The sequence below is a fragment of the Chanos chanos genome, chromosome 6 (genome assembly GCF_902362185.1).
Source record: "Chanos chanos chromosome 6, fChaCha1.1, whole genome shotgun sequence".
NCBI lineage: Eukaryota > Metazoa > Chordata > Actinopteri > Gonorynchiformes > Chanidae > Chanos > Chanos chanos.
In genome coordinates, this window is record NC_044500.1 from 8101440 (window position 1) to 8113725 (window position 12286).

Below are 12286 nucleotides of genomic sequence, written 5' to 3' on the forward strand. Positions count from 1 at the left end.
AAAGGCATCTAGAAAACTCCAGTCATAGTAAATGCACAATTTTATTAGTCATAATCACTTATTACCACTGATGCGACAGCTGACTCATTAAGTAGTCAATAAATAGTCTTATTTACAGCTATGTGCAAATCCACAATAAGTTACAATTACACTTCAAGTACTCAGACTTTTTCACAGAATGTGACGTAATGTCCACTAAAACCTCACTGAGGTGCAGTTTTAAGTTTAACAGAAACATTTGTCTGTTTGTCTTCATTTCACGGGTTAGAACAGGCTAAAAAGGCACAAATCAGGTCATACAAGGGTCCCCACACAAACCCTTCCCTCTCCCCTTCAACTTCTAACCTATCTCCTATGACTTTAATTTCCTGTTCATTTCTGCCGAAAAGTCCTCAGTCAGCAGGAAACGTGAGGCCAGAGATGTGGGGGCCCTTTGAATGAGCTCTGAGGTCCCTGCGGGCCCCTGACACAGAACTAAGTGGCATTTGGACGCTGTCTGTCTAACCTCTCCTGCTTTTGCCAGCCACACATCTGTTCACAGAACGAACCACAAAACCACTTCCCTGGGGGGAGTGTGTACATGGGCAGTTGCATCGTGTTGTCAAGAGACCTCAACCAAACACAGCCGCTCTTGTTTTGGCTCGATGTGTCTGTAGGCATTAGAGTCTTATAGAAAATTCTGACCAATAATTACTCAGGTAAATCAATACTGCTGTTCATTAGTCCTGGCTAGACTTCAAAATACTATCATTATTATTTTAATTGTTGTTGTTGTTGTTGTTGTTGTTGTTGCATGTAATGATCGCTGCTCATCCAAAAGTTAGTTCCATATCAGAGAGCATGAGAGACAAATTGCCTGTATTCTGTGTGAAACTTTCCTGTTCCACAGCAAATGATGGTAAGGAGAGATGTAGTGAAGAGTTTTCATGGCAGTCTGTTTGAGGCCGATTAGAAAGCATCTCCTCAAAGTCTAGCATGGTCACTGTTTGAAGATTCTTTTTCAAATAGCTAGAGATTGTCGGGTCGGGATTACCCACATCAACTGCTGTCTGGCCACACTGTTCTGTCAGTTCTGAATTTGCTGAGTGACGGTTCTTGGTCAAATAGTGTTTTCTTGCCTGACACCAGATGCAGAATTCATCAGGTAAACACACGCACGTCACTTTGCCAGACCTGTATCCCGCCGAGGGGGCTGCCAGATTAATGTCTGTAGCACAGGAGTGGGGACTGACATTGTCTTCAGTCTCCGAGATCTGGACGCTCACACTGGACGGGCTTTGGCTCCGATATCCGTCCCCAAACTCAGCCACGACCTCGGTGAGGAGCCCACTGTCCTCCCCTTCCAAACTCCCGGGTACCTCGTGGTTCCCCATACTGAGTCCGCTGTCCTCCCTCCTGTTCCCATGGCTACTGTTGTCACTGTCGGCCAGCAGAGGTAATTCCGCCGTCTCTCTCCCGCTCATCGTGCCGTCCTCCGCCTCTTTCAGACTTCCGCAGCCGCTGTCTTCTTGGACCGCCACCCCTTTGTTACCGGACACGGGCGGCGGCTCCACGCTGACACCGCTGTCCATGCTCGCCCGTCTCTCTTTCTCGTCTTCGGCTTTTCCCGCCCTCGCTTCGGAAATCTGCCCCATCCCCTCCATTCTGCCGCTGGACAGGAACCATCCCCTGTCTGTGACTGTCTCGACCTTTACCACTCCTGGCATCATGGGGTGCCAACTACTCGCGGCGGATTTCTGAGAGAGAGAATCGGTGTGGCGTTAATGATAAGTAACAGTATTGCCATAGAAGTGCCACTTGTGTATCAGACGACGAAAGACGAATGAACGAAAGACAGAGAGAGAGAGAGAAAATAGGAAGGGTAACGAAACTCATGAAAATATGAGAACAAGAATGAGAGAATAAAACCTTTTTTGGCGTCAAGAATAACATTACTGGGGACAATATCAAGAATGCCTAACGTTGGAACAATAAAAAAAATCCCCCAAGCATTTCCCCGTTTTTTTTTTCAAGAAACAAGAACTGATTATTCGCTCCGAGTAGATAATGACACACATTTCTTCTTACTCAGCAAAAAAAAAAAAAAAAAAAAACCTCAGTTCCTCTTTTAGGAATGGAAAGAGGTAATAGTGACATTTCCATTAACGAAGCTGAGCGAGAAAGTTAAGGTGTGAAAGACCTACCAGGGCATAAGGCAGTTTGCCAGGACGTCTCAGGAAGCAGCAGACCGCAAGAATTAGCAGAGCCATAACCCCCAGAACACCAACGATCACAAAGGAGATTATCAGCAGCATGTCTGAAAGTAAAAAAAAAAAAAAAAAATCAATTCATTACACAAACCTTGATGAGACTTTATTCTAGACTGTTCTAATTTTACTCTGAGAGCCACGAGTGAAGATGCTCTGAGGATCTTCCTCCAGTAATACCTTAGCTATCAATATATAAAAAAAAAACATTATCATGGTTATTATAATACCTGGCCGAGTTTGAAAACATTGTTCTGAGGACGTGTTGAATGCCACGTTCGCGATGTTCTCCACTTTTAAATAGATGCAGTATTCCTGCCATAACTCCAAGTGGTCAAACTCTACTTCATCCTCATCATTCGGCACAATCTTCTCTAGAGTCTATATTAGAAACGACAAGAAAAAAAACCCATTACAGTTCAGTGTTTGAACAGTTTGTTTGCTTTTTTCTAGAATGTGCAACAGAATTGTCATCTCATCTTGTATCAGTTACATGTTGGAGGTGAAACCGCAAAGAGAAGCGTGCGTTAGATTGTTTGTCATATGCGAGCTGCCCGCTTATGAGAAACAGTACAACGGTATATTTTAATGGGTTCGGGATTATGGAAGATCAGTTTGACTCGACACATGCAGAAGTCTTCCTCAGAGAAGCCTGAGTCATACCGCCCACCCGCACTTGCGGCATCTTATTAGTAGAAAGATTCGGGCTCTGACTAAACCAGTTCTGCCCTGAGACCGAACGGCTGAGAAATGTACCTTGTTTTCTCCGCCTCTGGAACTTAGATAGACTGTGTAACGCAGACCGGAGGGAAAGACATCTGACCGAATGCTCCTCTTATGAACTCTGACTCTGGCTTTAGTTGAGGAGGGGAAAGACATGGAGAAAGTGGGAGCACGCAGTTTACCTAAGAGAAGGTTGGAAAGAAAACAATAAAAAAAAAAAAGAGAGATGTGAAGGGACACATTTCTGAAGAGAGAACAGAAGTTCATAATTACACAGTACATGTGCAGTGTACAAATGCATGTTATACCACATGTTATATTACAGTGGTGTAACAGACATGAGTCAAAGGCAGCCCAGAGTTTTCATAACTGTAGTCATTGGTCAGGGGTACACAAGCCCAGCTCAAGATGGCCTAAGATCTGTTACTGCTGCACTCTCTGCTTGGGGAAACAGGTATTTTCAGTCCTCAACCAATGAGAGACCAATCAGTTGGGTTGTTGTGGAGGCCTGCTTAGTTATGGCCCCTTCAGGACTAGATTTTTGGTACCACAATTAAAAGGAACAAATTTGCTTCATATACTCACTGTCTCTCACGTTGACCCTCCTCGATCTGGACCAGCTGAAGACCCCGTCTTTGCTCTGAAGCCCGACCCGGTACAAGTAAGTTGGTTCTGATCCGACATGCCCAAGTTCACACTTTGTGTCTTGAATCAACTCACAGTTTGTCACATTTTCCCAGATTTGAGGATAGTTCGTGTATCTAAAAAGCCAACACACAGAGGTCATTATTTTTTTTTTGAACCTCTGACAGGGTTTCTGAGTGTCTGCCTGCTCAAATAGTTATCAGCGTAAACAGGGAGGATGACTTATAGGAGATTGTAAAAGTCAATGACAAAAAACAAGCAGGAGATGGCTTTGTAAAAAAAAAAAACAGAAGGATATGTATGGAGTGAATCTATAAACGTGTTACAGATGATGTTGAATGATGTAGATGAGTGACAGGACTGCTTACCTAAGTTGCTGAACTTGATAGAGGGCATCTGTTGGACCTCCAAGTGGAGGCGCCCAGAAAATGGTCCCTTCTCCTTCCCATAACTCAACTTGAACATTGGTAGCTCTGTATTCTCTATCACCTAATAGGAGAAGACATTTAAGCCTTTTTTTCAGTTGTTTATGTGACCGATGTGATACAATACATGTTCAGAGCCTGGAACTTTTAAAAAATTTCCCGATAAGCCAGAAACAGAATCTTCCGTATCTCTTCCCCACGGGGAAGTGTGACTGTCTTTTTTAATCAGTTCCATGAGCATTCTGTGTTTCACTTTTCTGTTTTCATTAACTTCGTTTTGTCTTATCACACACCATTTTAAACGAGTCGACAAGCTAAAAATGACCGCAGAACGATCACATAAGTATCTGCCATACACAACTGTCTCTGTCAAACACATATGTGACATTTATTTCATATAAATGAAAATTACACTGTTCTACTCTGTTCTATTCTATTATAAACTCAATGATAGAGAGCACGTTTAATGTCAAAATGTTTCTTGAGTAACTTCATGAGATTACATCAGGTAACTGATTATCAAAAGATTTCATATGAATCATTTAGGCTAGTCTGCGCCTAGATGAGCCTTTTTTCTTAATATGTTTCTTTTTTATCGTTTCCAGTCATGATAACACGCACGGAAAGTGACATGTATGTCACTCTCCAAAGGGGAGCTCCGTTTAGTGCTACCGCCGACCTCCGTCTCTCTTGGAATTTACATCGCTTTACGTCAGAGTCTCAACAGAGAATGACACCGCTTAACGCCCGCTTTCAAACTGAGGTTGTGTCATCGCAAGCGTCCCACACTGTAAAACCCTGATTATGGGTCGAACTCGTTTGTTTAATCGTAGTGTGTAAATAAAGTATAAATTCCGTTAGATGCGCATTGATGTGCGCCAGTTGTTGTTTTACCTCATGAGCATACGAAAATGACACAACGATTGTCTGTACTTACATAATGCTGATGTATTTCTAAACATTGTAATACCCCCATTAGTAAACTCATTCAAGAACGCCGCTGATTTGAAAAATCACTTTGCCTTTGGTTCAAGAAAAGTGACTAATGTAACTCAAACCAAGCAGTAGATTACAGTTATTTAATGAGACGGAACTTGAATCATGAACATCGTTTAAAAAATGCTCAGAAAATGATTATTTGGCGCCGGCGAAGAGAAGGTACATTCTGAAATTCTTACCTGACACACCATTCAAAATCTGTATTAAACCAGCCAGGACACAGAACCAGAAGCGCCAATCCATGGTTGCATCAATGGAGCAGCATTTTTCGATCCACTCAAAATGTTGTAACAAAACACGAAGTCTCCGTAGAAGATCGTCTGTTCAAATGAACGAAGCTGTCTCTCACATACACACAGACAGAATGAAAAGATATCTCTTGTGCGGGCGGGAGCTTGTTGAAAAGGTGTCTGGGGAGATTCTTGTGATCCCCGTTGGCCGGTGAGTCAGCCGACCAAGCCAAAAGCGGGAGTGTCTAACTCGCCCTCTCTATATACACTGTTTGCGGTGTCGTAGTTAGGCTGTACTCATAGCTGCTGTCAAATCAGACACTCCTCTTCACGCCTACGCTACACGCTTCCGTTCTCTCTCTCTCTCGCTCTCTCTCTCCCCCCCTTCGCTTGCTCGCTCGGACGTTTACGCGCTCGTGAACTCTTTCTTTCGGTCTCGGGGTGTTTTCGTTCTCTCAATAAACGTCCTGTTCCTGTTTTTGCAGTATTCTGCATGAGCTACACCCCCCCCCCCTCCAAAGCGTTACTTCTTATTTGTGTTTTTCCTTCTTTTTGCATTGTTTTGTTCAGCTGTTTTGTTCAGCATTTTGTCCACAGCCTTTATTTAAAACAAATCAATCAATAAACTATTTTTATTCGCGAGTCATTCATTTTAACGTTTTAACTTAATTTCAAGCATCTCCATAACAATCTCAGTCTACTTGCAAGTGGGTGCTAATGTATGTCTCTTTGTTCTGAACCTGTGCAGAGAAGTGTGCGAATTGATGATTAAACCACGACTGTAAGATGCCACAGTCACGAGTCAAACAGGCTTAACCCCCCCCCCCCCCCCCCCTCTCTGTCTCCCTCTCTCTCTCCCTCCTCTGTGTGTGTGTGAGAGAGTATCTATCAGTTTAGTGTGGCATGGTTGTACTTCAGTTTACCAGTGAAAACACCATGGAGTCTGAGTTCATTACAAATAAATGGAGATACGGTGTCGTAGGAAAGGAAAGGAGTACAGAAAAAATAGCGTTGTGCACAAATGGCACTTCGCATGAGAGCGATAATAAAGCTGCTTTCATGTGGTCACGTCTTCTGTTTCTATATGATTTTCCTCGTTTCCGAACGTGAACGTGTTGTTTTAGATCAGTTCGCATGAGCCTTTAAACGACTCTTTACCAAATATGTTATTTATCCCCATGTCTCGCTTTTTCTGTCTTTGATCTAACCCATTAAAAAAAAACTCATATTTTCCCTTGGTTTCCTAAGGTACGCTCACAGATAGGCGCGCGTCGGAAATCACAGGAGTAACGCTCACAGCAGCGTTGTTAGAAAGGACAAGACTTCGCAAAGAACTAATAGAAAAAACAAGGTTATTCATACAAATGAAATAAATAAATAAATAAATAAATAAAAACTAATTGAATGCGGTGTATGTGAACAGAAGACAGGTGCAAAGGACAAGTAACTAGTTTTCAGTACTCAACTCAGTATACAGTTTTCAAGAAGTTTAATGCGCCATTTTTAACTAATAGGCCTACTCAAGATTTTTCAGCAACTGTTGTTCTTTTACTCTGCAACCAATATATTACCGTATTCAGCAATACAACACGCAGTGGAGGACAAATATATGATACAGAATGAACACACATTTCAGTCCTTCATAGACTTACTCAGAAAGTATATGAGAAGTGTCAGAGAGTAGGTCAGACAGGTGTAATTGTGTAAAATTAGGTCAACCTGACAATAAATGTTTATGTGAAATGACGTTAAAGGGAACTGGAAATGAAAAACTCGGATGTGAATTTGCACTAGGAATATGTCGCCTTAGGGCAACATCGTGCATGTGCGTGCATTCGCGCCTATGCGTGTGTTTGCACATGTGTGTGTGTGCACGCATGTATGTGTGTGTGCGTGCGTTTGTGTGTGCATGCACATGTATGCGTATGTTTGTGTGTGTGTGTGTGTGTGTGTGCGCACATGTATGCGTATGTTTGTGTGTGTGTGTGTGTGTGTGTATGTGTGTGTGCAGTTTCACTTTCCTCTCTTTGAAAGGTCAACAGCTGTTGTTCATAACTCACTCCCCAACTCCAGACACGAGACATCTCTTCTTTATCGCTTGTTCTTCTCGTTGTGTCTGTGTGAGCATGTGCGTGTGTGTGTGTGTGTGTGTGTGTGTGCGCGCGCGTGTGTGTGCGTGTGTGTGTGTGTATTCATAAGCGTATGTGTGCGAGTGTCTTTGTGTGTGGTGTGGCGGGGTTATGGGGTTGCACTTCAATTTATCAGTGAAAAGACATTATGGAAAAAATGATTATGAGTTAACTGTAAATGAAGAAGGATGCAAAAAATAGCACTTCACAAGAGAACGCTAATAAAGCCACATTCCAGAGTTCATGGCCTCTGTTTCTCTTCATAAACATTCAGCTTTGGCTTTTTGTGTAAGACTTTAAATAGCTCTTTATCATGTTTATCATCCTGGTCTTGTTGTTCTGACTGATTGATCAACATGGGAGCGTTAGGCAAATTCATCTCTTTGAGTGAGCCAATTAAAAGCTGTCAGCGTTGACTCCTGTCAAGTTTTTGCAAAGTCAACTTTATCCGGAAAAATCCAAAATATACCGATCCGCTAAGACACGGACAAGACGTGAATTGCAAAGAAAGATTTATTGAGAATGTTCTTCTCGCACCAGACCTAAGTGAGCAGCGTGATGAAGAGGCAAAATAGCGAAAGCATCAACAGATGGAAAAGTCCCTTCCACAATTGTGGTCTAAAAGTACACATGATATGTTATGGTGGACAAAGCCAACAGGAAACAAGGACTATTGCCTTCTCCATCAGTATAATGTTTGAACACACCTCATAACGAAACTATTGGCACAAACAGATCCTTCTAGTATAGACATAAGCTAATACTGATAGTGAAGTTGGACTATATGATGGCCTGATTTTTTTCCCTGTCAGAGCAGACGCTTCCAGCCTTGAACAATAAGGACATAATGTGACCAGTGGACATTTATGACACACAACATGAAAAACATTTATTGGTTTCTGTAGTAAATAATATGTATATTTGGGAAAAAAAATCCACTCCATCAATATCTAAAGTATCAAAGGCCTTTGGATCTAAACCAGCTTTCGATGTTATGTGTGTGTTATGCGTGTTTGCGTGGTTGTCCCACTGAAAGTTTTATTTTAGATGTCTTTCTTGTGATTGTTATTACTGAAGCTTAATGCATATATGGTACAGGCATAGACGCATCATTGATTATAGAACATATAACACAGGCAAAGTGCCATTGGCTTCTCATCTTCCGCTCACAAATCAAAATGATCGTTTTATCAGTGACAAGGAAACACTTGAATGTTTTTGGATTTCCCCCTCACGCGTGATCATTAACAGCATTCTCATGACCTCTCCCTAGTCTCTCAACAGCTGAAAACTGCAAGCGGTCACACTCTTTACTGTGATTATGTACTTTTTAAAAATATTCAAATGTGAACTTGTGCTTTCTACATAAATGTATGCTTTCTCACCTGGGAGATTATAAGATTAAAACGTTGTTTTTTAACTTTTTCTAGCTCTGTGATTTTTTTTTTTTAATCAAAAGATTTTGAGTCATTTTATGTATGGCAGCTGTTTAGACTTTAATTTTTTGTAGAAACTGGACCATTTCGACGTACAGCGGAAATGTTATTATCCTATCATGCCATTGCTGCAATCATTAAATAATCATTAAATTCTGGATGTCATTTGTAAGAGATGGTGCTCCTTGTTAACCCAAAGACTCAGTTTTCATAGGCTATGTCTTCGAAGGCTTGAGCTGTGGGTATGATTCTCAGTTTAACCACATGGTGGCGCTCTGTGGCACAGACAAGCAGAGAACGGGTTCCTCTCAATGAGAGAAACTTATCACGACACCTGTCTATGTGTTAGATAAGGCAGTGAGCACCACGACCTGTTGAAACAACTCAGGCTTTATTTTTGGTTGCCTGATGATCTGGGCCCTCTCGCATAACACCTCTTCTAAAAGCAGCAGGAACGCTGAATCGGCCCGAGAGGTCAACCAGCGGCCAGGCGGCCAGGCGCCCGGACGCCAAACGAGGTTCAGAAGCGGGAACATAAATCGAGTCTTCATTTGGTGTCGTTTTTTTTTTTTTGGGCACGCCTAACTGCACAAGAAAGCACGGAGTCTGAGGTGGTTTTACATTGTTTGAAAAAAAAATGATCCCGAAATGCCAAACCTGCAGAACTTTTCATGAAAACATCATAAAAGTTTCGGTTTGAGTGGCTTCTTTTTAAAAGGTGTTATCATCAAAGAAACTGAACTCGTGGAAATAGGTCAGTGAGGCAGTGGAGATGCCGCTGACATTTTTTTTTTTGTTGGGGTAGAGTGGGGGCGACCTCTCCATTAAGTCATGCTCAAGCGATTTGAGGGAGGAACTTCGCTTTTCGGTTAAAAACAGGGGATTTTTTTTGTTCTTCCTCTCTTAGACTGTGGTCTGTGGTTTCTGTCAAACGTGACATTTGTAAGAATTTTGAAGGGTTGTTACGTGTTTGAAGAAATCTATCTAACAATGTTTCAGCAGCTCAGTTTCTCTCTCTCTCTCTCTCTCTCTCTCTCTCTCTCTCTCTCTCTCCCTCTCTCTCTCTCTCTCTCTCTCTCTCTCCCTCTCTCTCTTTCACACACATACGCATACACACACATATTCTCTCCCTCTTTCTCCCTCATAAATGTACTCTTTTCCTCACTGGGGTAGCATGGCCTTGTCCTCAGTCCTCAGTTTTTAATCTTATTCAGTAACACTACATCACACCGCCCCCTTGTGGTGAAGAATAGCAGTGATGCGCCCTCAGTAGTGTGGCAGAGCATGCAGAGTTAAGAGGCTGTTCTTTCTCTTCTCATCTCTGTATTCCTTTAAATCAAACCGAATTATTGTAAAATACGTTATCTTTGACCTTTAAATCAAACTGAATTATTGTAAAATACGTTATATTTGAGTTTTGAGAAGATTGCTGGTTCAGTCCCCTGGGCCTGGCAGGAAAAATGTGGGCAAGTGGAGTGGGTGTACTGGGCTTTCCCCTCCCTCAACTTCCACAGCTCAAGTGCCCTTGAGCAAGGCACTTAACCCCCAACTGCTCCCCGGTCGCAGGTGTGCTGCCCACTGCTCCTGCGTCTGGTGTGTGTGTGTGTGTGTGTGTGTGTGTGCGCGCACTACCAGGAGTGTAGGATGGGTTAAACACAGGTGTTACATTCACTGCTCACAGTGTGTGTGTGTGTGTGTGTGTGTGTGTGTGCACCTGCGATCATGGAGATTCTATTCTATTCTATTTAGATTGTAGTGACTTCTACATCTACTTCTATGTTACCCTGTTTGCATGTGTATAGGTTTAAAATGTGGTTTACATAAAAGGAATATATTGTTAACAAGGGTATGCGTGCGTATAAGTTTAAAATGTGGTTTACATAAAAGGAACATATTGTTAACAAGGGTATGACCCAATGAGTTCTATACAGTGCAGTAGATGACAGGGTTTCCCCTGCTTCTCATTTATGGCCATCCAACCCCTCTTTATCAAATTTGAGATTTGTTTGATTTACTTCAACTTTAACTGCAACGCAAAATGTTTATGTTCCCCAACCCCCCCACCCCCCACATTCACTGTTAATTAAGAGCACTATGGTAACTTACTGTTCCCTGTGAACTTTGATAGCTTTTTATGATTATTATTAAGGTGTCATTAAAAAAAAAAAAAAGCAGCATGTTAATGTTCAGAGGTAAATCTGCCCAAAGCCGGTAAAGACGCGGTATTGTCTTCTGTTCTCACCAAGTCTTCATGCGTTCACTCAGTGATTCGGTCTGAAAATGCGATAAGTGACACCAAACTGCGTCATCATCAGCCGCAAACCTTATCATGAATCGCGAACTATTGCTGATGCCATTAGTCTTCATTTTTGCTTCTGAATGAATCACAGTCAAGTCCCCCCCCCCCCCCCCAGCAACAAGGGCTTCATTTCTTTCTTGAAGGTTCAGTAGCAGTATACAAGGGTCCTAAGAGAACTATTCTGGGGGATCCAATTCATTATGTAGAGACGCAAACTCATAATCTTTGAATTACCGTTCCCTCATTCCTAAGCGTACCTCCAAGCTTACCACTAGTGTGTTTCTCTCTCTCTCACACACACACACACACACACACATACACACACACACGCACACACACATATATACATATAGCCACCTAATTTAGTAGATCAGCTTCATTGCTGAGGTGTCTTTTGCTAATCTGCATTTTATTAAGACGGCATTGCACTCCCTTGCATCACTCTCATGAATATTTCTACTGAATATTTCAGAATGTTCGCAGTTATTGTACAGAGAATGAATGATGCACTAGTTTTGTGGCATGACAGAATCTTAAAAGGAATATATGAGCAATACATATATATATGTGTGTGTGTGTGAGTGTGTGTGTGTGTATGTGTGTATATATATATATATATATATATTAAAGCGTATATGAATTATGCAGTTTGCTCTGCCATCTCAGCAAGTCTAAAATAAGAAACAGAATATCTAAAGTAAAACAACTAGAACATGGAAAAAAAATTGAGACCACTGATGTTTTAATGTAAAATCATGTCGGGTTTTTGGTTAGTAAACTGAGAGGCGATGTTTGAGCCCACTTGGCGGTTAGTCGTTTTAGGATGGAGAACATAAAGGGTTTGTGTTTTGTCACCTGACCCACGGTGTTGTTGCCTGAGGTGTAAATCACTCATTACCGTGAAACTGGTCTGGCAGGTGTAACACTGACACATGATTTTCATCTCTCCTGTGTGAAAGAGAGAAGAATGAAAGACTTAAAGAGTGAGAGAGAGAGTGAGTGAGTGGGGGAGGGAGGGAGGGAGAGGGGGGGTGGGCAGTGGGTTGGCCTACCTGTCTCTAGGGATGCAGGTCAGATCCACATTGAAATGAGAACTTCATTGTTCCTCCGGGACTCTGGAGAAAGGTCCCACCCATCTACATACGGTCAGCTTG

At 42.1% G+C, this 12286-nt stretch overlaps 1 protein-coding gene across 1 annotated transcript; it reads right to left on the reverse strand.

Moving 5' to 3' along the window:
• Positions 1 to 809: 809 nt before the first annotated feature.
• il10ra (interleukin 10 receptor, alpha) lies at positions 810 to 5281 on the reverse strand. Its single transcript, XM_030777956.1, has 7 exons — positions 5218 to 5281; positions 3983 to 4103; positions 3555 to 3730; positions 3003 to 3151; positions 2477 to 2627; positions 2184 to 2296; positions 810 to 1736 (listed from the first exon to the last, which is right to left on the reverse strand). Exons 1-7 carry the CDS (start codon positions 5279 to 5281, stop codon positions 810 to 812), a joined length of 1701 nt encoding a protein of 566 aa, XP_030633816.1.
• Positions 5282 to 12286: the final 7005 nt, after the last annotated feature.

Excerpts from the sequence above, each read along its gene's own strand:
- il10ra (XM_030777956.1), bottom strand. The coding sequence starts at position 5,281 with ATGGATTGGCGCTTCTGGTTCTGTGTCCTGGCTGGTTTAATACAGATT. Across the intron at positions 4,104-5,217 it reads GATTTTGAATGGTGTGTCAG|GTGATAGAGAATACAGAGCT; the intron begins GTAAGAATTTCA and ends TTCTCCTATTAG. Across the intron at positions 3,152-3,554 it reads GAGGGTCAACGTGAGAGACA|GTAAACTGCGTGCTCCCACT; the intron begins GTGAGTATATGA and ends ACCTTCTCTTAG.